The sequence below is a fragment of the Bufo bufo genome, chromosome 2 (genome assembly GCF_905171765.1).
Source record: "Bufo bufo chromosome 2, aBufBuf1.1, whole genome shotgun sequence".
Lineage (NCBI taxonomy): Eukaryota > Metazoa > Chordata > Amphibia > Anura > Bufonidae > Bufo > Bufo bufo.
Genome location: NC_053390.1, coordinates 580,400,482 through 580,426,137, shown reverse-complemented (window position 1 = coordinate 580,426,137; position 25,656 = coordinate 580,400,482). Strand labels below are relative to the sequence as shown.

At 45.0% G+C, this 25,656-nt stretch overlaps 1 protein-coding gene across 1 annotated transcript in view; it reads left to right on the top strand.

The window, feature by feature from the left end:
* The first annotated feature begins 200 nt into the window (after nt 1-200).
* Nucleotides 201-25,656, top strand: part of BDH2 (3-hydroxybutyrate dehydrogenase 2) — a 59,215-nt gene continuing 33,759 nt past the window's right edge. Inside the window, exons 1-6 of the mRNA XM_040418229.1 lie at nt 201-312; nt 6,182-6,258; nt 12,148-12,226; nt 15,580-15,676; nt 20,152-20,260; nt 23,693-23,753. Of these exons, the coding sequence (XP_040274163.1) occupies nt 6,187-6,258; nt 12,148-12,226; nt 15,580-15,676; nt 20,152-20,260; nt 23,693-23,753 (418 nt within the window). The 5' untranslated portion in view covers nt 201-312; nt 6,182-6,186. The remainder of the gene's footprint in view (nt 313-6,181; nt 6,259-12,147; nt 12,227-15,579; nt 15,677-20,151; nt 20,261-23,692; nt 23,754-25,656) is intronic.

Here is a 25,656-nt window from a genome sequence, read left to right as displayed (position 1 = left end):
CAGCCCTGCACAGCCGACAGCCGAGGACCAGGAAGTGGTAAGTACAGAGTGTTTACTGCTTCCTGGTCCTTCGGTTCTAATGAGCGCTTCCATAATGGAAGCGCTCATTAGTATTCACCGGCCTGCTTTGGGGGGGGGGGGCAATTGCTCGCCCCCCTGTAGCGACGCCACTAGGTGGCGGCCAACCGCCTGGCGAGCCGCTGTAAAGAACGCTTAGCTCGCCGATTCATTGGGGGCTGGTTCCTTTGTGTCACGTGACTGCTGACAGTTCAGAGGTCAGTCTGCTGACAGTCCGGGCGGGCGAGTACTCAGGTCAGTGCTTTCTAATCTATGGTATGTACTGTTACCCAGCGCTAGTAATAACTGAGTGAACTGCTTCCTACGTCTGGAAATCGCTGGTCACCTAGCAGCATAATCTGTACGGTCCCTTACAGGTATCCTATAGCTACAGAGAAGGAGACTGGCGTGTGTAATGTCCTGCAATGCGTGAATAATAGAGTTCTCCTCTTGGAGGTTGCAGTAGTGGGGTCTGCATGTGAATGAGACTCTTTATCTGCACTCAGTGACAGAACCTATGATAATGAGCATCTGTTCATAAAGCACCAACATAGGCTGCAGTGCTGTACAACAGACATTGTAATCATTAACATCAGTCCCAGTGAGGATCACAGTCCATTCCCCTGCGCCAGGTTTATGCTACTTGCACACGTTACGGATCATGCACTGTTTCTCCACATGGAGAAACGAATGGGGTTGCGTGAAAATCGCAAGCAAGTGCGGATGCGGTGCGATTTTCACGCACGGTTGCTAGGCGACGATCGGGATGGGGACCCGATCATTATTATTTCCCCTTATAACATGGTTATAAGGGAAAATAATAGCATTCAGATTTTTTTTAACTCACCTTAATCCACTTGTTCGCACAGCCGGCATCTCTTCTGTCTTCATCTGTGAGGAAAAGGACCTTTGATGACGTCACTTCGCTCATCACATGATCCATCACTATGGTGATGGACCATGTGATGAGCGTAGTGACGTCATCAAAGGTCCTTTTCCTTACAGATGAGGACAGAAGAGATGCCGGCTGCGCGAACAAGTGGATTAAGGTAAGTTACATATTTTTTATTTTTTTTTAACCCCCTCCAGCCCTATTGTACCATGCATTCTGTATTCAGAATGCTATTATTTTCCCTTATAACCATGTTATAAAGGGAAATAATACAATCTACACAACCTTGAACCCAAACCTGAACTTCTGTGAAGAAGTTCGGGTCTGGGTAGCACATTCAGTTTTTTATCACGCGCGTGCAAAATGCATTGCACCCGCGTGATAAAAACTGAACAACGGAACGCAATCGCAGTCAAAACTGACTGCAATTGCGTACCTACTCGCGCGGGTTTGCCGCAACACATCCGTACCTTTTCGGACACGCTCGTGTGATAGAGGCCTTAGGGTACGGCCACATGGCATGGCTGTGCTGCAGTCAAGACGCATCCACTTTGTAGCGGAGTACCGCATGTCAGTACAAACCTCAGCAGGATCATATTAACTTATTAGAACTATTATTATTATTATTTTTTTGGTGTTCAGTGGTGTTGATGGCTGCGCGGTTTTGCAGGTTGCTGCGTGGCCTTTAACAATGAACACGTTTCGCTAGCAGGCAGCAAGGCCGTCTGTGCGTCACTGACATCACTGAGGAGCCTTGGCCGACAGCCACCCGATTAATCATGAAGGATCCATCCTTAGGGCTCATGCACACAGCTGTAGTTTTGGTCCGCATCCGACCTGCGTTTTTTGTGGATTGGATGCAGACCCATTCATCTCAATGGCGCCACAAAAGATGCGGACAGCACAACCGTAAGTCCTTGGTGGACAAGGATAGGACATTTCTGCCTGGGTGAAAAAACTAAGAAAAGGGAGGCATGCATTCGGCCGGGGTCTGTGTTTTGCGTATCCACGATTTGCAGCCATGTGCATGAGCCCTTATCCTGGAAGAGCGCAGCTTGCCAGCCGTGTCTTTCTCCACTGTTCGGTGAGGCCTACCAGAGTCAGTAGTAGCCCAGCAGGCATCAGTTGTGTAGTCTTTCCTGCACATCACGTCTGTTCACATTTCATTTTTTATGTATTGTCCCAGTATACACATGTGGAGACTAGACACATGTCGTGATGCGCAGAGGGCCTGGGTCAGGAGTGAGTAACGCAAGGCCTGGGCGGGCTGTAACTAGAAACGGCTGGGCCAATATCGCATTTTTGAATGGACCCCTCATCACGTGGCATAAATAATGTATTATTCTTTAGGTCGGCATGATTACAGTGATAACAAATATTAAAAATTTTTTTTTTTTTTTTTTTTTTTTTACACTTTTGTACAATAATAGCACCTTTCATGGAAAAAAGGACAATAAAGTGTAATATGTTTTCTATATTGAAGCTTGTGAGTCTGGGGTGCAAGTTTTTATTTTTCACCATTATGCGGACGCTGGTAAACATCTGGGTAGTGGTGTCAATAAATGGCCTTATTAGGCACAGAGCGATGTTTCACTCCTTTTCTGCCAAAAAAAATGCCCCCCTTGCCATATGTGACAATCAAAAAGTAAGTATTCTCTGTGATTGATGAGGGGGGGGGGGGGTATAACATGGAAAGCAGTCCATGTTATTCCCCTGGGGTCATGTACAGTTAGACAGGTAGTGAAGTGGATGTGTCTCTACATTTCTTCCTCCGACGGCCCCTCTCCTCCTCCACTGGCTGAGATCACAACCAGCTGCTTTAACCTGCAATATCTCAGTCTGTAGTGCAGCTAGAGACGTAAGCCTACTTGCTCAGATATGGGGGGAGATCTGCAGGTATTTCTTGCAGACCTCACTGCCCACTCAGTTTCTAAATTCTTAGTCTTTGGCTGCATGGTGTCTAGTGAGCCAGGTCTTGTTTTAAAGATGACATTGTCAGCTTTATATGTCTAGCTGTTAGGGTTCAACTACATGGCACGGTCGTGTCGCGGTCAAGTTCTGTATGGTTGCAGTGGGCTCTAATTTAGCTAAATGAAGACTGCACTGTTTAATCAGTCTATTGTTAATTGCCGCACGGCACCTTCAATACCATACGACCGTTAACAATGCAGACTGACTAAATAGTACAGTGTTAGTTTAATTAGGGCATGCTGTTACCCGTACGGCCGTGTAGCATGACTGCACCATGTGGTTGTACCCTTATGCAGCCTGAGATGGAGCACCCACTTTCTTCAGCTGGGTGCCCTTCATATTGCAGCCCTGTAGCAGCTGCTATGGCTGCTACAGCAGTTCTTGTACTCCTGACCCTGGGCCAGGGGCATTCAGTGAATAATTAATAAAGTGGGTGATTGGAAAGTAGTGTGATGGGGTCTTGATGCCACTCCATTATGATGAGAGGTAGAGGAATGGTAAAAAACATAAAGAAGCGGCTATATTACTGTGGTAAAAGCACAGTAATATAGGTGACGTATCTGTGTATAGCAGATATAACAATGTATATATTTGTATGTGTACGGTAGGATTGCATCGGGTATCGAAGCATCGATACCCAATCTATACTTTTAGACCTGGATCGATTTGATACCGGGATTTGCTACTTACCGATACTAGACTGCGCAGCCTAGTATCAGTTAGAGAACATGGCACTCAGTGCGCGCCATGTTTTCCTCAGCAGCACAGGGGGGGAGAAGAGAGTCTCTCCATCCCCACTGTGACACCGCTACCACCAATGAGAAGAGAGAGGGTAGGAGGAGGGAAGGGGCTGTGGCCACTGCGCCACCAATGAGGAGGAGGAGGAGGGGAGGGGACCCTGTGGCCACTGCCACCGCCACCAATAAAGAGATTACTGGGGGGCGCACTGCGCAACCAATGATTATGATTTATAATACTGGGGTTAGGATGGGGGGGCAGTGCGCCACCAATGAAGATAATTAACCTGTTAATACAAGTTTAGGATGCAGCAGCTGGATAGATGTAAGATCACATACCCGGCACCCAGCCTCTATGTCAGGGCACTGCAATCCGCGGCAATTAACTCCTCAGGTGCCGCACCCGAGGGGTTAATTGCCGCGGATTGCAGTATCCTGTCATAGAGGTTGGGTGCCAGGTATGTGAAACTACCACCGGCACCCGCATCCTACAATTGTATTAACAAGTTAATTATCTAAATTGGTGGCGCACTGCCCCCACTCCAACCCCAGTATTATAAATTATAATCATTGGTGGCGCAGTGGCAGTTCCAATCGGAGCCCCAGCAGTGTAATCGCGGGGCTGCGATAGGTTACCATGGCAGCCAGGACGCTACTGAAGCCCTGGCTGCTATGGTAAGCTCCCTGCTGTTGTTCACAAAGCCCAGGACAGCAGGGAGAGTGTGAGATCCTAATCACCCTAATAGAGCTCTATTAGGGTGAATAGGACAAGGGATTATAAGGGGCTATTAGTTATTAAATAAAAAGTGGGGGGGGGGGGGGGTTAAAAAAACAAACACCAAAATATTAAGTTTAAATCACCCCCTTTCCCAATTTTACATATAAGGCTACTTTCACACTAGCGTTTTCATTTCCGCTATTAAGATCCGTCATAAGATCTCAATAGCGGAAGAAAATGCTTCAGTTTTGTCCCCATTCATTGTCAATGGGGACAAAGCTGAACTGAACAAAACGGAATGCTCCAAAATGCATTCCGTTCCATTTGGTTGCATCCCCATCGCAGACAGAATAACACTGCAAGCAGCGTTTTTCTGTCCGCGATGTGGTGCGGACACAATAGAAAACAGATCCGTCCCCCATTGACTTTCCATGGTGTTCATGACGGGTTCGTCATGGTCATGGCTATATAAGACATAATACAACCGAATCGGTTTATGACGGACGCAGATGGTTGTATTATTGTAACAGAAGAGTTTTTGCTGATTCATGACGGATCTGCAAAAAACGATAGTGTGAAAGTAGCCTAAAATATATAATCAATAAAAAAAAAAACATATTACATATCGCCATGTCCAAAAAAGTCCATAGTATTAAAATATAAAAAAATATCTCCTATGCAGTGAACGCAATCGAATCCAAATTTTGGTATCGTGACAACCCTAGTGTACGGTATATATGATGGATATATGGTGTATGTGTATATTTGTGTATGTAATGCATATATGATGTACTGTATGTGTGTGTTACACACATATGATTATGTATTTAGGTGTATAGAGCTGGCCCAATCCAGAGCTTTGGGGCCCATAGGAGTCTAGCTGTGCCACTGTTCACTTCTTTTATACCCAATCTGAGCCCTTTATCTGGAATATTTTCCTCCCGGAAACCCCTGTAAGGTTACAAAAATATAATAGACATTAAGCTTGTCTGATTTGTAGTAAATCCATATCAGGTGTAACAGCGGCTGCTGTGCGCCGCAGTCCCCCTGCTTGCTGCTGTGGTCCCGGGCGCCATGTTCAGCAGTGATCTGCTGCCAGTGTTTCCTTTCAGTCCTGGCCACAACATGCTTGCTGCTTGTTTCCTGCAGCATTTCCTTAGAGGCCAGTGCCCTGTGTTTTATGGGTTGGATCACGTGACCTCGCCAATCAATCCTAGCCCTCCTGCACATATATAAGTGGCTCACCCCCCCCCCCCTTCCTAGATGCCTCAGTGTCAAGGTCCTTGTGTCCTGCTAAGGTTCCTGATATCTGCTTGTGTGCCTGTGTTCCTGACTTGTACTTGTGTTCCTGGATTCTGCTACCCGTTTGATCCCTGATTGCCTTGACTCTCCTGTTGCCAACCCGGATTGCCTGACCTGTACCTGTGCCACCTTCCCTGACCTATTGCCTGTCTGACTTCGCCTCTGCCTCCTCCTTCGGTCCTGCACTGTTGCTCCTGGTAACGATTTAGCCTGCTGACTACGCCTGTACCTCTGGTACCTTTCTCAGGTACCTTTCTCAGGTACCTCCTGGTCCGCCTGGACCAGCTGCCTCATGTACCTATCCTCCTCAAGAGGTAGCGACCTGGTGTTCCCCTCGGGAAAGTCTATCAGGGGTGGGGACAACGCCCTTAGAGGAGGTAGGACACATGGCACAATGGGTTCATAGCCGCTGGTTCTTGACAGCAGGAGAACATTTATAGATTTTATTTCATGTACTTGTGGATGTTGTAATTATTGATCCATGCTGTTTTTCTGATCTTTCAGGTAGAATGGGTCGCTTAGATGGAAAAGTAATTTTGCTGTCAGCAGCAGCCCAGGGAATTGGACAGGCCGCTGCCATTGTAAGTCTGCCAGTCTTTAGTCAGTTTTTCATCCTCTTTGATTCTTATCACTGCCTTTCAGCATCACTGCTGTACAATTATTTGAAGTCTGTGGTCACCTTTGGTAAATCTATAGTAATAGTTTAAGAAACTTCACAAGGCTCCCTTCACACTTTTGTTTGCAAAAAACAGCAAGCATTATTTTAAACATGTTTTTTTTTCTCATCCGTATCATTGGGGGACACAGGCTTGACCATGGGTATAGCTGCTGCCACTAGGAGGCGACACTAAGCACAAAAGTGTGAGCTCCTCCCTTCAGCTATACCCTTTCTACAGGGACTGCGGGACTCTGGCTCAAGGCTCCTCTGGACCAGCTGCATTGATGGACACAGGCCGGGTAAGTTCTGTCTCCCCTTTTTACAGGGTCTAACAATCCCTCCTTATCCTTCTTCCTGTCACTACAGGTTACTTACTATGTCCGAGCCCAGACCCCAGGCCCCAAAGCAGGCGTTCACTTCTGTGCGCCATTTTGCCTGTGCTTCTTGTCGCTCCAAATTTCCATCTGATCAGTTGGATCCCCTCTGCTCTTCGTGCTCTGCCCCACCGCCAAGTGGCTCTGACCCTGACCCAGTCGCCCCTACTGCCCAGCCCATGGTAGAGCCGGAGTGGGCGTGCTCCCTGTGAAAGATGGTACAGGTAGTCTCCCGTTCCAACAAAGCCAATGTGAAAATACTGGGGCGTTTGTCCACCAGGCCGTCCTCTAACTCGTCCGACTCTGGGGATCCTGGAGCTCATTCCCATCGTGGCCGACCCGCAAAACGGGCCAGACCTCCCTCCCCAGAAGAGTGTCTGCTTCCCCCCGTTTTTTCTGCCTCTCTGCCACGTCCCAGACAGTCTCACTCTGACATGTCCTCCTTGAAAGAGGCATGTTCCGAGAAAGGGTTTTCAGATGCGGACTTTGTCTCTCCTGAAGACCAGTCTTCAAAACTGTCCTCTATGGTGGACTTTCTCATTACATCGGTTATAGAAACCTTACAGGTTGAGGACCCCGCTCCCTCATCAGCCGGCTTGAGTTTTTCCTTCAGGCGGTCTCGTAGCTCGCCCAAATGTTTTACCAACCACCAGGATTTTGATTCCTCTATTTCCAAGGAGTGGAATTTTGCCTGGCCAAAGCGCTTAGACGTCCTTTTATCCATTTCCGGAGGATTTGACTAAGAAGTGGTCCTCCTCTCCTATAGTTGACCCGCCATACCACTTTGCCTATGGCGGATGGGGCTTCCTTCTTGGATATCAGGGATAAAAAATTGGAATCTTTCGCAAAATCATCCTTTGAAGCAGTGGGCACAGTACTGCGGCTGGTTTTTGCCTCTACATGGATTAGCAAAGCTATGGGTGAGTGGGCAAACAAACTGCGTCATGGTCTCTCCTCGGGGGGACTCCACTGAGGAACTTTCTGATATTGCCCTGCAGCTCTCCCATGCCAGTTCGTATATTTGTGAAGCCTCTCTGGATGCGGCCAGACTAATGGCCCGCTCGTCAGCTCTTTTGGTGGCTATTCGCTGTACCCTATGGTTCTCCTGCTGGGCGGCAGATAATGCTTCAAAGCGGGCCTTGATGGCCCTCCCCTTTTCTGGGAGCAGACTTTTCGGCAAACGCCTGGACGAGATCATTTCTGATGCTACAGGTGGTAAAAGCACTCTTTCGGACAAGTCTGCCCCGGATCAGAAGTGTAAGCCCTCCTTCAAACCTCACTCTTCCTGGCGTCCCCGCCAACAGGGCTTCTAGTCCTATGCCCCCAAGACTACCTCTGCCTGACTGGCGGTTTTTGACGCTCCCCAACCTGGGTGGGCGGCCGCCTTCATCTGTTTCGTCATGTCTGGCTAGCTCACATCTCGGATGCCTGGGTGAGAAAAGACATCTCAGAGGGTTGCAAACTGGAGTTCAGCTCTCTTCCCCCCCCCCCCCCCTCCACCCTGTTTTTTCCACTCATCTCCTCCGACCTCTCCCTCCGCCGCCCATTCCTTTTTTTCAGGCTATTCTCACCCTCTTGCGGCAGGGAGTGATCGTCCTGGTTCCTACTCAAGACCGTTTTCGCGGGTTTTATTCCAATCTGTGGTTCCCAAAAAGGAAGGTACAGTCCGTCCCATCCTGGACCTTAAAGCGCTCAACCGCTTTCTTTGGCTCCGCTGCTTCCGGATGGAGTCCTTGAGATCGGTCATCGTGTTCATGGAACCGGGGGAGTTCCTGGCCCCACTAGATATCAAGGACGCTTACCTCCATGTTCCCATTTGCGTAATTTACCAGAAATTTCTCAGTTTCGCAGTGGGTCCTTTTCACTACCAGTTCGGTCTGGCCACAGCTCCCAGAGTTTTTACAAAGGTTCTGGCCTCGGTCATGGCTCTGTTCCATGCCAGGAAAATAGTAGCAATCCCATACTTGGACAATATCCTGATAAAGGGTCTGTCATTCCCGGAAACGGCGGACAGCCTAGAATGATTCGGATGGGTCCTGAACCGACCAAAGTCATGTCTCCCTCCATCTCAGCGACTGATTTTTCTGGGCATGTTATTCGACACTCTTCAGGCCAAGGTATTCTTGCCCCCGGAGAAGCTATCAGATTCTTTTCCTTGTTGCGGCCCCGTCTTCTCCCCATTCGTCTCTGCATGAGGATTCTGGGTCACATGGTCTCTGCCCTATTCTCCGTTCCATACCGGTACTCTTCAGAGGGACATTCTAACCCATTGGGACCGATCCCCAGCCTCCCTGGATTGGCTGGTACGCCTCCCAGCTCAAACCTGCCGAGCCCTCAGGTAGTGGTTGGTTTCCCCGATGCTGACTTTGGGACGCTCCTTCCTTCCCCTCCGCTTGATGGTGTTGACAACGGACGGGGGGTGAGTATTAGAAAATCTCTCTGTTCAGGGCACGCGCGAGAAACTCTCCCATCAACATTCTGGAACTGAGGGCGATTTGTCTCTCTCTGCTTCATTGGACCGGCCACCTCCGGGAAAGTCCGGTTCGGGTCCAGTCCGACAATTCCACGGCAGTGGCCTACCTCAACCACCAGGGCTGCACTCGGAGCCCAGTAACCATGGCAGAAACTGCGCTGATTCTCAGCTGGATGGAGACCCATGTCCTGGCGCCATTGGCTGTTAACATCCCAGGCGTCAACAACTGGATCGCCAACTTCCTCAGCCGGGAGCATCTTAATCCTAGCGAATGGGTTCTTCACCCGCAGGTTTTTCTAGCGATCTGCGAGCGGTGAGGTCAGCCGGATGTGCATCTCATGGCCTCTCGCTTCAACCGCAAGGTTGAGAACTTTGTTGCGAGGTCCAAGGATCCCCTGGCCGTAGAGTACGGCGCTCTCGTAATTCCATGGAGTCAGTTCACGCTTCCTTACATGTTCCCTCCTCTTTCCCTCAATCCGCATCTTCTCCGCAAAAATCATGTCCGAAGGTCTGCCAGTCATTCTTGTGGCCCTGAATTGGCCACGCAGAGTGTGACACGCATCCCTAGTCTCCCTCCTCACTGACGAACCCTGGCGTCTTCCCCTTCGGGAGGACAACTTGTCGCAGGGACCGATCTTCCACCCGAATTTAAGGTCTCTTCATTTAACGGCATGGCTGTTGAAGCCACCGTACTAAGGGCTCAGGGTTTCTCGGATGCTGTTGTCCAGACCATGATTCATGCCAAGAAGCCGTCGTCCTCCCGGATCTATCACTGGACCTGGAAGTCCTACTTTAGTTGGTGCGAACGCCACCAGCTGACCCCCGTTTATTTTTTGCTGCCGTGACTCTTGTCTATTCTGCAGTCGGGCATGGACTTGGGTCTGGCTCTCAGTTCTCTCAAAGGGCAAGTTTCGGCTCTTTCCATTTTATTTCAGCGGAACTTCGCTTCTCTTTCTGCGGTTGGGACTTTTCTGAACGGGGTTGCGCACACTGCGCCCCTTTACCGTCCTCCGTTGAATCCTTGGGACCTTAATCTGGTGCTACGAACTCTTCAGTCATTTCCGTTTGAGCCTTTGCGGCAGGTGTCCCTTCACTTCCTGTCCTACAAGGTGGCCTTTTTAGTCGCCATCATTTCCATCCGTAGGGTGTCGGAACTCGCAGCTCTTTCCTGTCGGACCCTCCATCAGGACAAGGTAGTACTTCGCCCGGTTCAGTCCTTACTTCTGAAGGTTGTGTCGACATTCCATCTCAATGATGAGATCATTCTTCCTTCCTTTTGTCCTGCCCCGTCTCACCCTCGTGAGCAGTCACTTCACACTCTGGATTTAGTACAGGCTGTTTGTATCTATTTATCTCAGATGTCATCTTTCCGACTGACGGATTCGCTATTCGTCATCCCAGAGGGGCCGAGACGAGGGTTGGCTGCATCAAAAGCCTCCATTTCCCGATGGATTTGTTTGGCTATTGTGGAGGCATACCGCATCAGTGACCAGGCCCCGCCTTTTCGCGTTACTAATCATTCTGCTTGGGCAGTAGGGGCCTCTTGGGCAGCGCATGGGGCCTCGGCTCTTCAGGTATGCAAGGCGGCTACCAGGTCGTCTTTGCACACTTCTGCAAAGTTTTTCAGAGTACACACCTTTGTGTCCTTTGACGCTTCTCTAGGGCGTAGAGTTTTACAGATGGCGGTTCTCTAATTGACCGGAGGGTTTCTTTGTTTATGGCTCACCCTTGGGTCTGCTCTGTAACATCCCTTAGTCAAGCCTGTGTCCCCCAATGATACGGATGAGAAAACTAGATTTTTGTACTTGCCGTAAAATCTGTTTCTCTTCCGTTCATTGGGGGACACAGCTCCCACCCATGTTATCTTTTACGGGCCTGTTTGTGGCCTTCATGTTCTGGGTTTGTACATTGTTTGGCTTTCCTGTGTTTTTTTCTTGCTTCTTCTACTGCTTTTGCACAAACTGTTTTATAATAGTCCCTGTAGGAAGGGTATAGCTGAAGGGAGGAGCTCCTCGTGTCGCCTCCTATTGGCAGCAGCTAAACCCATGGTCAAACCTGTGTCCCCCAATGAACGGAAGAGAAACTGATTTTACGGTAAGTACAAACATCAAATTTTTCTGCTATTTTTCAAGTCCTATACAAAAACCTATCGTACAAAATGTAAAAAAAACAAAAAAAAAACTGAAAACTCATACCTTGAACATGCTGTGGTTTTTATAGAGTTCACAGTACAATCTGTACGCATAAAATACAGTATCCTTAATAATAAAATTGTTGAAGTGATCTAGTAGTGGCAGGAGTACAAGGAGTTAAAAGTCCCTGCTTGGGACAGAATGCAGGCTACACCTTGGGAGGAGATTTATCAAATTGGTATAAAGGAAAACTGGCTTAGTTTCCCATAGCAACCAATCAGATTCCACCTTTCATTTTTCAGAGCTCCTTTGAAAATTGAAAGGTGGAATCTGATTGATTGCTATGGGCAACTGAATCAGTTTTACTTTATACCAGTTTTGATAAATCTCACTTATATCCAGCTGCTGAAAAATCTGATGTTTTGGTCAGAAAATTTATCTTGTTAAGGGCTCATGCACACGAACGTATTTTCTTCTGTGTCCGTTTAGTTTTCTTTTACGGACCGTATGCGGAACCATTCATTTCAATGGGTCCGCAATAAAAACGGAATTTACTTGTGTCCGTATTTCCGTTCTGCAAAAAAATAGAGCATGTCCTATTTTTGTCTGCATTACGGACAAGTATAGTACTGTTCTATTAGGGGCCAGCTGTTCCGTTCAGCAAAATACGGAATGCACACGGACGTCATTCGTATTTTTTTTTGCGGACCACAAGATGCATATGGTTGTGTGCATGAGGCCTAAGACTGAATTATTTTTTCTTCTGATGTAATTCTTGGTAATTGCTACTATGTAAGCACCACTAGCAGTGCTATTATTGTTTGTGTTTTTAGGCATTTGCTAAAGAAGGAGCAAAGGTTATTGCAACGGACATCAATGAAGAGAAGTTGAAAGCTCTAGAATCGTACAAAGGTTGTTACCTCCACTTGGTTATTATTTTTTTTTATTTTAAATTTTGAAAAACAAGCAAAATAATGTTTCAAAGCCTATCAAGATATGTATTGTATAATAAAGAAGAAATGTCATTGTGGGGCAAAGTATCATCAGTTTTAAGCAAAATCCCGTACTTCAAGGCATGCTGTTATAACCAATATAATAGGAGGTTACAAAAAGGGATTTTCTGAGACTTAGATATTGATGACCTATCCTCAGTGGGGGTCCAGCACCTAGCACCCCCGACGATCAGCTATTTTGGGAAGCTCCCGGTGCTGGAAATTATACACTGGACCGAGCCTGAAACTAAAAGATCCGTTAACTGTGTAGTCTCCGATACTGAATGGGAGCTAAGCTGTAGTACCGTGGCACGGCCACTACACAGTGGACAGAGCCTTCTGCTCCCAGCTTTGTCCACTGTATAGTTTCCAGGGACAAGTACCCAAAACAGGTGATCTGTAAAAGTGCCACGTGTCAGACCCTCACCCATCTCTTGTATTGATGAACTGTCCTGAGGATGAGTCATCAATATCTAAGTCCCAGAAAACCCCTTTAACCCTTTCTCTGTTAAAAAATAGCTTTTATATCCTTACAGAGTGACACTGCAGTATCCAAGGACATATCTCATATGTCCATATTACTGAAGGCTGTATCTTAGGACTTGTAGCAGCGAGCGATATGATCAGACAATCTAAGTTTTAAAGCCAGACCAGGATCGCACTGCCTAACCGCAATACATTCTGAGATACAGCTATTAGAAATGAGTCCCAGTGAGAGCTGTAAAAACCTGCAGCACTCATTCATGACCCAATTTCTCAAGGTTGCTTCTCTGAGTGTATGGCAGCTAGCATTGTGATCCCAGTCTTGTTTCAAAGCTGGGATTGTCAGGCTAAACAGCTTGAGATATTCCAGGTTAAATCGATCACCCCCCCCCCCCCTTCCCATCAACTGGCTGTGACCTCAGCAAGCAGAGGAGGAGGAAGGCCAGTGGGGGACTTGCTGACAGCCTGCAGGGAAAAGAGCCATATCTTTTCCTGTCTCTAACTGTCCATGAACCTATCAATCAAAGAGCACATTTGCTCTCTGTCACATGTGGGGGTATTTTATCATACAAAACACTCACACTATAGACATCAATGAAGTTTACATTTTACGCTAGCCCTATTCTGTCCATACCCGATCTTTAGTGTAAGATATACAGACTCTTCCCTAGTGATACCTGTTACATGCTGAAGTAATAGTGATAACAATTATTTTCCTATTTTTGACAAAAGAAAATATTTTCATTAGTCAGAAATCACATTTTTGGCCACTGTCGCTATAAATGATCATGGTCAATTACTGACTTTTTTAATAAATAAATAAAAAATAAATAAATTAGTGGTATTCGTCCAATTTTCATACATGCGTAACAGCTTTTTTGTGCTCATATTATAGATGCAACAACTCTCTGACCTCCTGCAGCTCATCAGAACCGGAATTATGTGCTGCAACTACAATTCTGATGAACCACAGGAGTAGTAAAGCATCTGCATTATACTTGTCTGAAATTACTTGGCCATAATTAAAGTGGTATTCCGGTTGGTTAAAGTTATTCCCTATCCACAGGATAGGGGATAACAGATTAGTGGGGATCCTACTGCTAGGATCCCCACCAGTCACGAGAACTTGCACGCTGCCTGTCCATTCATTTCTATGGGAGTTCCAGATATAGTCAAATACAGCGCTTGGATTTCTCTGGAACTCTCATAGAAATAAATGGAGTTGCTGCGCACATGTGCAACCAGCCACTCCATTCTTTTTACGGTTGCTGCAGGAGGCACGGGGTCCCAGTGGTAGGATGCCCACCAATTTGATAGTTATAACTTTCTAACCAGTCAGAATACCCCATTAATATATTATATCATTTATAATTATGATTACAGTGAATATAGGGGGATGGAAGATTATATACTATATAAGTCCCAATACGCAAACATTGGTTGGTTCAGTTCTGGAGTTTTTGCATTTCTTTAACCCCTTCCGGACCTTTTCCTTATATGTACGCAAGAAGTCCGGTCTCTGAAGCTGAGCAGGCACCTTAGCCACCAGGTGCCTTCTGTTTTACACAGCACTCGGAGGCAATGTCCCTGATCGGTGATAATGACTATCACGGACATTAAACTCCTCAGATGCCATGGTAAGTTACGAAAAATTAATCTCCTACACGCTGCAATGTTAAATGGAATTTATCATGTAGACAAAGTTAATACAAGACACTTCTATAAGACACTATAGACAAAATTGCTGGAGTGTGCATGGTCCCGGCCACCAGAGAGGCCATCACTTTTTTCCATAATGTGCGAGCACCGCTGATGGATTGCAGGGTGGTCGTAAACATGGATACGAGCTGTGTATAATGTGATGGAAAATAGAATCCAGCCAGCAAAGGGGGCAATAGGGATAATAACAATACATTAGTAAGTGGCTTGTATTAACTATCTATACACGATAAATGCCATTTGCGGAAGTGAGACGACCACTTTAAATCATTGCAGTCTACAGGAGAAGCGATCAGACAATTGCATGTTCAAGTCCCTTAGGGGGACATAAAAAAAACTTTTTACATTTAAAAAATTTATGTAAAAACTGAAATCGCCCCTTTCCCCACAATTAAAAAATAAAAATAAAAAACAAATTAAGATTATAGGCATCAACGCATCCCAAAAAGTCTGAACTATTAAAATCTAAATGCATTTTTCGCATACAGTGAACACTGTAACGGCAACAAAAATCTAAATCGCTTATTCAACGTTTTTTCATCACTTCCTTTTAGGAACTAACAGAAAGTGGTCAAAAAGTCAGAAATGGTCTGTAGATGGAAATATAAAAAAGTTATGAGGATCAGAATATGGCGTATGGATACGCCAATCTTAATAAATGTTTTATAGGGTTTATCCTTCTGTCAGGTGCTCTTTAAGGATGCAGCCAGGTCCTGACAGACACCGTTATCTACAAGAGCAAATAGGGTTAACAGTATGAAAGCCCCTTGAAGCTGCGCCAAGATGACAAACGAGGCCATTCCTGCACCATTGGCCTCTGTGGATACCAGCCAGTCCAGTGTTGTCATCATGGTTCAATGGCATGTTGTCTATAATGTCATGTGACTGTGGTAGCCAATCACTACCACCCTTTGTGACATTCCAGCCGTGGTGATGAAGAACAGTTCTGCGGTAATAAGAATACTAAGAATGAGGCATTTACAAGGTGTTTTCCAAGCAGAAACGTAAGAAATAAGAAGCTCTGCTGTGTAACCTTAATCAGTAAGTGGGATTTATATTCCATTATTCCAGGTATTCAGACAAGAGTATTAGATGTCACTAAGAAGGAGCAGATTGAACAGCTGTGCCAGGAGCTCGATAGAATTGATGTTCTCATTAATGTGGCTGGGTAAGTCAACTGCAAGCTCCATATATCTGACATGCTTTATCTACTTATGTACATGTAATGTCAAGCACTGCGCTGCATTGACAAATATATGAAGCCCCTATCAGACTTCATAGGATTGGTCGCTCCCGATAATTGGCCCCTATAATCGGGCAGCCAATAAACAAGCACAGCTTGACTCCGCCTGTGTAATCAGACTGGTGCAACAGAGCGCCGATGGATAGTAACATCTAATATATAAAGCTGAGTGTATGTGTGTGTTTGTATGTATGTCCGCTAAAGGAATCCACGCCGTCGCATTTACAATCACGAAATTTGGCACACAGGTACATCAGGTGTCCGGGAAAGTTTTAGGCCGGTATCAGCTCTCTAGCACATACCGTTCCTGAGATATTCCCAAAAAGTACAAATATGGCACATCACATGACCTACGTTAACCAATAGAAGCCTGCAGGTCTTTCTCTTCATAACCCAACTGCCATACACACGGTCACATGTCCCTTATCAGCCAATAGAAGCTCGCAGGCCCTTAGTCTCCACATACACACAGTTTTACAGCAGGTTTCTATAACAACTCAGCCATTTTTCTCACTGCTGTAGGTCAGCTTTAAATTGAGTGCTGTGGAGGTCACAGTTCAGGGGCAGATAGGGTGGCCATTCAGGTCACCCTCAAAAGACGGACTTAAAAACCTCGCCACCAGGTCCCGCTAAGCCATGCCCCCTCCCACTCCGCAGCTGACAGATTGAAAAAATGAAGGTAAAAATCAACTTCTGTCAGCTGCAGGGGTGGGAAGGGTGTAGAGGCCACTGTTAAGGGGATGGGGTGTTGTGGAAATCACTGTTAAGGAGATGGGGTACTGGGGAGGCCGCTGTGGAGGTCACTGTTAAAGGGGCGGGCTACTGTGGAGGTCACTGATAAGGGGGCGGGTTGCTGTGGAGGTCACTGTTAAAGGGGCGGGCGCTGTGGAGGTCTCTGGTAAGGGGACAGAGAACTGTGGAGGTCACAGTTAAGGGGACTGTCCGCTATGGAGGTCACTGTTAAGGGGCGGGTGCTGTAGAGGTCACTGTTAAGGGGGCGGAGTGTTGTGGAGGTCACTGTTAAGGGGGTGGGTTATTGTGGAAATCACTGTTAACGAGACGGGGTACTGTGGAGGTCACTAATAAAGGGACAGACCGCTGTGTAGGTCACTGTTAAAGGGGCAGGGTACTGTAGATGTCACTGTTATAGTGGATACTGTCGATATCTTTTCAACACACAACAAACATTAAATGAAAAGAATGAAATATATCCGTGCGAAGCCGGGTCCTTTTGTTGGTAATTTATAAGGCTGAGAAAAGACATTTGTCCATCCAGTTCGACCTGTTATCCTGCAAATTGATCCTGAGGAAGGCAAAAAAAAAAATGTGAGGTAGAAACCAATTTTCCTCATTTTAGGGGAAAAAATTCCTTCTCTAGTAGCTATAACCTGTAATATTATTACACTCCAGAAATACATCCAGGCCCCTCTTGAACTATTTTAGTGAACTCACCACCACCTCCTCCTTAGGCAGAGGGTTCCATAGTCTCACTGCTAATCTTCTTTTATGTTTGTGTACAAACCTTTTTTCCTCCAGAAGCCGAGGAAGCGGACAGTATACTGCTACAAATGGATCTGGATAGATTGGAGGCTTGGGCAGAGAAGTGGAAGATGAGGTTTTACACTGACAAATGTAAGGTTATGCACATGGGAAGGAATAATGCAAGTCACCAGTACATACTAAATGGTAAAACACTGGGTAACACTGACATGTAAATTGACCTAGGAATTTTAGTGAACAGCAAACTAAGCTGTAAAAACCAGTGTCAGGCAGCTGGTGCCAAGGCCAATAAGATAATGGGTTGCATCAAAAGGGGCATAGATGCTCGTGATGAGAACATAGTCCTACCACTTTACAAATCACTAGTCAGACCACATATGGAGTACTGTGTACAGTTCTGGGCTCCTGTGAACAAGGCAGACATAGCAGAGCTGGAGAGGGTCCAGAGGAGGGCAACTAAAGTAATAACTGGAATGGGGCAACTACAGTACCCTGAAAAATTATCAAAATTAGGGTTATTCAGTTTAGAAACAAGACGACTGAGGGGAGATCTAATAACTATGTATAAATATATCAGGGGTCAGTACAGAGATCTCTCCCATCATCTATTTATCCCCAGGACTATGACTGTGACAAGGGGAGTGTGGAGGAAAGAAAGTTTGCACACAAACATAGAACATTCTTTACGGTAAGAGCAGTGAGACTATTGAACTCTCTGCCTGAGGAGGTGGTGATGGTGAGTTCACTAAAAGAGTTCAAGAGGGGCCTGGATGTATTTCTGGAGTGTAATAATATTACAGGTTATAGCTACTAGAGATGGGTCGTTGATCCAGGGAGTTATTCTGATTGGAGTCGGGAAGGAATTTTTCCCCCCTTAGGCCTCTTTCACACGACCGTATGTGTTCTGTTTTTTTTGCGGACCCATTAACTTGAATGGAGCCACGTAACGTGATTTGCGGGCAATAATAGGACATGTTCTATCTTTCAACGGAACGGAAATACGGAAACGAAATGCATACGGAGTACATTCAGTTTTCTTTTTGCGGAACCATTAAAAAGAATTGTTCGTATACGGAACGCAAAAAACGGCCTGTAAACGAAAAAAAAAACGGTCGTGTGAAAGAGGCCTTAACTGGGGAAAATTGGCTTGTACCTCACAGGGATTTTTTTGCCTTCTTCTGGATCAACTTGCAGGATAACAGGCCGAAATGAATGGACAGATGTCTTTTTTATGCCTTATATACTATGTTACTATGTATGACCGATCCCTAATGAAGCTAAACTGACACGGTGTTATTCGCTTTTTTTCATTGAGGTACTCCAAGATAACATCTCTTAGGCCTCTTTCACACGGGTGTTGCGGGAAAATGTGCGGGTGCTTTATGGGAACACCCGCCATTTTTCCGCGCGAGTGCAAAACATTGTAATACGTTTTGCACTCGCGTGAGAAAAATCGCGCATGTTTGGTACCCAAACCTGAACTTCTTCACAGAAGTTCGGGCTTGGGTTAGGTGGTGTTCTGTAGATTGTGTTATTTCCCCTTATAACCTAGTTATAAGGGAAAATAATAGCATTCTGAATACAGAATGCATAGTAAAATAGCGCTGGAGGGGTTAAAAAAAAAATAATAAAAATTAAACTCACCTTAGCTCACTTGATCGCGATGCCGGCATCTCCTTCTGTCTCCTTTACTGAACAGGACCTGTGGTGAGCATTCATTACAGGTCAAGGACCTGTGGTGACATCACTCCGGTCATCACATGATCCATCACCATGGTAAAAGATCATGTGATGGATCATGTGATGACCGGAGTGACGTCACCACAGGTCCTTTTCCTATAATGAATGCTCACCACAGGTCCTGTTCTGTAAAGGAGACAGAAGGAGGTGCCGGGCATCGCGATCAAGTGGACTAAGGTGAGTTAAATTATTTTTTTTTTTTATTTAACCCCTCCAGCGCTATTGTACTATGCATTCTGTATTCAGAATGCTATTATTTTCCCTTATAACCATGTTATAAGGGAAAATAATAATGATCGGGTCTCCATCCCGATCGTATCCTAGCAACCGCATCCGCACTTACTTGCGGATGCTTGCGATTTTCACGCAACCCCATTCACTTCTATGGGACCTGCGTTGCGCATGTGAACAGCCTCATAGAAATGAATGGGTCGGTATTCAGTGCGGGTGCAATGCGTTCAACTCACGCATCGCATCCACGCGGAATACTCACCCGTGTGAAAGGGGCCTTAGAAAACCTTCACACAGATTACTGACGACAGATGTTAAACTTACCGGCCTATAGTGTCCAGGCTCTGTTTTTGGACCCTTTTTGAATATTGGCACCACATTTGCTATGCGCTAATCCTGTGGAACACTTCCTGTCATTAAAGTGTCCTTAAATATCAGAAATAAGGGTCTGGCTATGACATTACTTAATTCTCTTAGGATTCGGGATGTGCTATGATCCATTGGCACTCACAGGGGGCACACGTTACATGTATTCATGTATGATGTACTCAGCTATCTCCTGCAGTCCCATAGAAAATGAATGGAGCTGTAGGGCGCATGTTCATAAGGAGGGACGAAGGAACCCCCGTTTTCAGGTTCGGTGTTGGTCCCAGCAGTTGGACCTCCAACAATCAGTAAGCTGTTCTCTATCCTTGGAACAACCCCTTCAGGGAACACTTTAGGTAAAACCGATACCCGTTATATGCCCAATTCGGGGTACATAAGATGGTGTATGGGGATTCTCTTGTGGATGTTCCTTGAATCCCTGTACAGTGCCATACCCAGCGGACCCTACAGCAGACAGAGCATGTAGTGTACAATAAGTCTATATTATGTGATTTGTTTTGTAGTGGTGCTCACTTTGCACTGTAATCTGTTTTGTGTTAAAGCTTTGTTCACCATGGAAGTATATTAGATTGTGAGGAGAAGGACTGGGATTTCACTATGAATCTCAATGTACGAAGCATGTATCTCATGATCAAAACATTCCTGCCAAAAGTAAGTGTACATTGTTCTCATTCATCCATGCAGTGCACAATGTATTGTTTCACATTTGTATTAATGATCTGTAGTGGTTACTATAATAACTTACTGACTAACCCCTTCTCACACCTACATCTGTAGTCTTTTAAAGATGGTGCCCACTCAGAAGCTGTCTGCGATCGGTAAAAAAGGCATTTAACTTCTGAGACCCCATGGTTAATTGTGACCACTGCATCTGGGCAAAACCTCTGGAGCACTGCGCTCCCAGGGCCCTAACGACTCCTCCGCTCTGAGATCAAGGGAGCCATTCATTTTGCTGTAGTAGCCTTGAGCCTGTGACAGGGCTGCATAGGTACATAATAAAACTGCCATAGGCTGATAATGGGGTTCCTTTAAATAAATAATGAAAAAAAAAATCAAATCACTCTCCATTCCCCGTGTTAAAAAAATAAATACGTAAATAATAATAAAAAAAAAAATGATCGTCATTGCCACTTTCTAAAACATTCTGTACCATTAAAATATACCGTATTTTTCGCCCCAAAGTGGGGGGAAAATGTCCCTGCGTCTTATGGGGTGAATACTAATGAGCGCTTCCATTATGGAAGTGCCCATTAGTACCGAAGGACCGGGATGCGTTGAAGGCTCTGTACTCACCGCTTCCTGGTCGTCGGCTGTGCAATGGCTGCGCACAGCGTGAGGGCGCTCTGTGATCTCACGCTTTGCGTGCCAGTTCACAGCACAGCCGACATCGGGAGGAAGAAGATTGCGGGCGGTGAGGAGCAGGAGAGGTAAATGTTTTTTATTTTATTTTGTGATCTAAGGCTGTGGGCTGCTGAATTATGGGGGTTGATTATATGACTGGGGGTTGATTATATGACTGGGGGTTGATTATATGACTAGGGGTTCATTATATGGCTGGGTGCTGCTGAATTATGGCTGGGGTCTAATCACATATGGCTTGGGACTGATATGAGGCATGGGGGTCTCATCTGAGGTCTGATTGGGGGTCTTCTTTATATTGGGCTCTGCTCTGAGGTCTGATTGGGGGTCATTCACATTGGGGTCTGATCTGAGGTCTTATTAACATTGGGGATCTGATTGGGGCTGTGAGCTGAGGTCTGATTAATATTTGGGGTCTGATTGGTGGTCTGATCTGAGGTCTAATGAAAAATATTTTTTTCTTATAGTCCTCCTCTAAAACCTAGGTGCGTCTTATGGGTAAATGTATTAATCCTGTACGGAAAATTGCGTAACACTCCATTATCAATACTATATTATATCCACTATACAGAAACACCATTACCTTACTGAACTACTCGAAATAAGTTAGTATACCAACTAAATAACTGAGCACAACTCTGTTCCCTTTTAAAAATAATCCTCTTATATTAATATAATATTAAAAATTACATCTCATGATTATGGTAGCGGAATCAAACATAAAACACCATCTTTAACATTCAATATAGCACTCTGAACAATACCTTTTAAATATACCAATAATCTTTAAACTTAACACTTATCTAGAAATGCTACTCCCAGTTTTTCTGAACCACTTCCCTACTGGAGCCAGTTTGTCACTTGTAACCCTTAGGATACAGAAGTTTTTTTTTCGTTTTTGCGTTAAAATTTTTCTTCCCTATCTTTCTTGAGCTATAACTTTTTAATTTTTCCGCTCACGTATCCATATGAAGGCTTATTTTTTGCAGGACAAGTTGTACTTTCTAATGCCACCTTTCAATAAGGCATACAGTGTAGTGAGAAGCGGGAAAAAAATATCCAAATAGGGTGGAATTGGAGAAAAAAACGCAATTCCTCAACCATTTTACGGGTTTTGTTCCTATGGCGTTCCCTTTGCGGCAAAACTGACCTGTGCCCTTCATACTCTGGTTCAGTATGATTACAACTAGGGATGAGCAAATTTCATATTTTGAATTTAGTTTTCGCTTTGTGTTGTGGTATTTACTAAATTGCGTTATGGATTCCGTTACCAGGGACCATAACGCAATTCCATGACGGAATGCATAACAATACCTTTAGAAGCATTCCGTTATTCATTCTGTCATAATAGAAGTCTATGGGCTGCATAACGGATGCGTCTCTTTTCCAGTATGCTGGAGTCCTCTCCTGCATAACGGAAACGGAACAACGCTTCCGGGTTTTTCACCCTTTAGATGCCTTCTTGATCAATGCATCTAAAGGCTTTAATGACCATGATCTTCAATATTGCCAGTCGTAGTCAGTAGCCGCGGGTCTCCGCTGTTTGAAACAGCATAGACCCGCTGGCCATAGCGCCCGCTGCATACGCGAGCGGGCACCATGTTTGCCCATCGCTCTAGCGCCATACATGTACGCCGCTGTTAGTAAAGGTGTTAAAAAAAAAGTTGCAGTGATAAATCTGAAGTGAAACTACTTCACTTGGCTAACCACACCCACGTTTCAAAACCAGATTGAGTAGTGTAATATTGCATAGTTGCACATTTTTGCACAAATAAACTCAAAACATTTCAAAAATACCATTTTGAGCCTTGATAAAGCCAGAATTGTGGATTGTAGGTGTGATACATTTTTAATTCTGTGTGACCCTTAGAGACCTGGAATCTGTCACATTAGACTGACTGCATTATGTGGTCACACAGCATTATAAAGCATTGTAATGCCGTGCGACACCGTCAGAGGGAAAAGAGTTCGGAAAGGGAACTTGCACTGCCACACACAGAGAGTTTTTCGCACTGAACTCGTTCATCTGTGTTTGGCCTAAGGATTTTGGTGTTTAAATCAAGATTTTATGTTAAACATATTTTTTAAGGATTTTTGGTGAGATTCTTATTTTTTTCATGTCCCTATCTAAAAAAACTGACCTAATGAAATGAATAGGTGCAGTAACACAGTGTGACATTTCTGATTTAAGTTACTTATATATGGTAAAAAACTGTTGGGCTACCTTCACACCTTTTTTTTAAGCATTTTGCCTATACCTTCTATGTAAGGAAAAATGCCATGAAGAAAACGTTAGTGGTAAGTCACGCTGTTTGCAAAAAAAAAAATTGGAAAAAACCACAAGTGGCCAGAAATACCGTAAGCGGTATGGACCCTTAGAGTGCTTGCTTTCACACATAGGTTTTTGCTGGCATTTTTCCGCAGTTTTGCATTTTAGAGGCATTTTTTTTTTTTTGCTGTAAAAACACCAGCTCCAGATTTTGGGTGAAGGTTCATGGGAATGTGAAACACAAGCATGTTTGTTAATTAGGTGGTTTGTTTTATCTTTCTGGCTTTTTTTAAATAAAATTTTAAAAAAACACAGCATTCTGTAGCTCTTGTTGTTTTTTTCCCCAGGCATTTTGCCAACACCTTCTCTAATCCGGAGATGGTTATCAATACTATATAGCAGTTAGAAGCAATTATATCGGACACTACATGACTGTGATTATTAATGTTTTCCAGATGCTTGCTCAAAAATCCGGAAATATTATCAACATGTCTTCTGTAGCCTCCAGTATTAAAGGTATACATGATTAATATACAGTTAATACTGTATATGATGTATGTTTTACTTATGAGTTTTTGTGGTGTCTGGAAATCCAGATGCATTAACTGTTTTATTCTACATGTAGATTTGATGTTTATGGGGGAAAATCAAATGCCAGATATATAAAGCTATCTCTGTACTACATAACGTGGCTGAGCTATTTAAAATCAATGGCCAGAATACCACAAATCTGCTTCATCAGCTGCCACGTGTAGCCTAGATTTCTGACCTAATGAAATGAATAGGTGCAGTAACACAGTGTGACATTTCTGATTAAGTTACTTATATATGCCAAAAAACTGTTAGGCTACCTTCACACCTCTGGTGTGAATTCCGGCAGAGAACAGCCTCCCGGAGTTCACCGGATCCGGCAATGCCAGATGGGGACGGAATGTCCGCTGGCCTCATAGGGTGAGGCGGAGAGCTGCCGTACGCTGTTCTGAAAGACAAGTGGGGAGTCGGCCAGACCGCTGCATGCTGCGGTTTGTGTCCGGACGATTCTCCGTTTGTCTGTCGGAACAGCATGCCGGAGTTTCACACCGGAGGTGAGAAACTAGCCTTAATAACCTATTTCTCACCGTTGGTTTTGTTCAATAATTCAGTAAGAGAAATCCTCTCCGTTATCATCCTGGTGAGCTTGTGCTTATATTCAGCAATCTGAGCACACAGGGCTGCTGCATAAAGCTGGATACAGCAGCTCAAGCCACTTATATGACGGTGGTTTTGTCGGTAGCTGAGCTGCTAAAACTGATCATAGCTGTGTCCTTATTGAACATAGCCAGCAAGCATGACCCCCGCATAGTGAATATATTTGCTTTAGACCTCGGCTGGAACTTTACTGTAAAATTCTTGCAGCCTATATATAGTGAATAATCTGAATATAAAGCTACTGACTTGCTTAGCTTAGTGCTGAAATCATTGATCACTCATTCTATCCTTCTGCTGTAGTCTCTGTATGAGGTTCTTGAACTCCTTTGAACATTACAGTACTTGCAGTATGTATATTAGCTCTCCAAAAGAGAAAGCTGAACCTCTGATGACACCAGATATAATATAGCTATATACTATAACTCAATATTTGACCTTTTAAACAGTGCTTGAGACATGACTTGGAAAACAACTAAGCCAGCACCTCATCTGGAGACAGCTGTTTCAGGATGATTGCCACTCATTATTGCAGAGCAGAAGGAACTGACTGGGTGAGAGCCCTTTGTCAGGTTTAGAGGGGGGTACCTAGTAGGTGTAAAGAGTCTTATAGCCCAGACACAATGCCCTTCTGAGAAAAAGGTATGCAAGTTAGCTCTCTTCCCAAAAAAGAAAAGAAAGCTGTGTCTATAATACCACCAGATGTAGCCATCCTAGAAGCCAATGCTCAACCTTTTAAACAGGCCTTAAAGAGGTTCAACAGTCTGTTTTAACTGATGATCTATCCTCTGGATAGATCATCAGCATCTAATCGGCAGGGGTCCAAAACCCGGAACCCCCGCGATCAGCTGTTTGAGAAGGCAGCGGCGCTCCAGCAGCGCCGCGGCCTTCTCACTGTTTACCGCTGGCCCAGTGACGTCACGACTAGTATCAACTGGCCTGGGCGGAGCTAAGCTCCATTCAAGTCAGATGCTGATGATCTATCCAGAGGATAGATCATCAGTTAAAACAAACTGCAGAACCCTTTTAAGACATAACTTGGATTATAGCTAAGCCAGTACCTCATCGAGCAATGACTTATAGGATAGCTACCTTACATTGGTGGCACTAGAGGTACAGCTTTCTTTTCTAGAAAAATAGCTAATTTGCATACCCCCCCCCCAAAAGTGCCTTGCCTTGCCTATAAGATTCCTTAGGCCTACTAGGTGCTCTCCATAAGGAGAAATAGTATCCC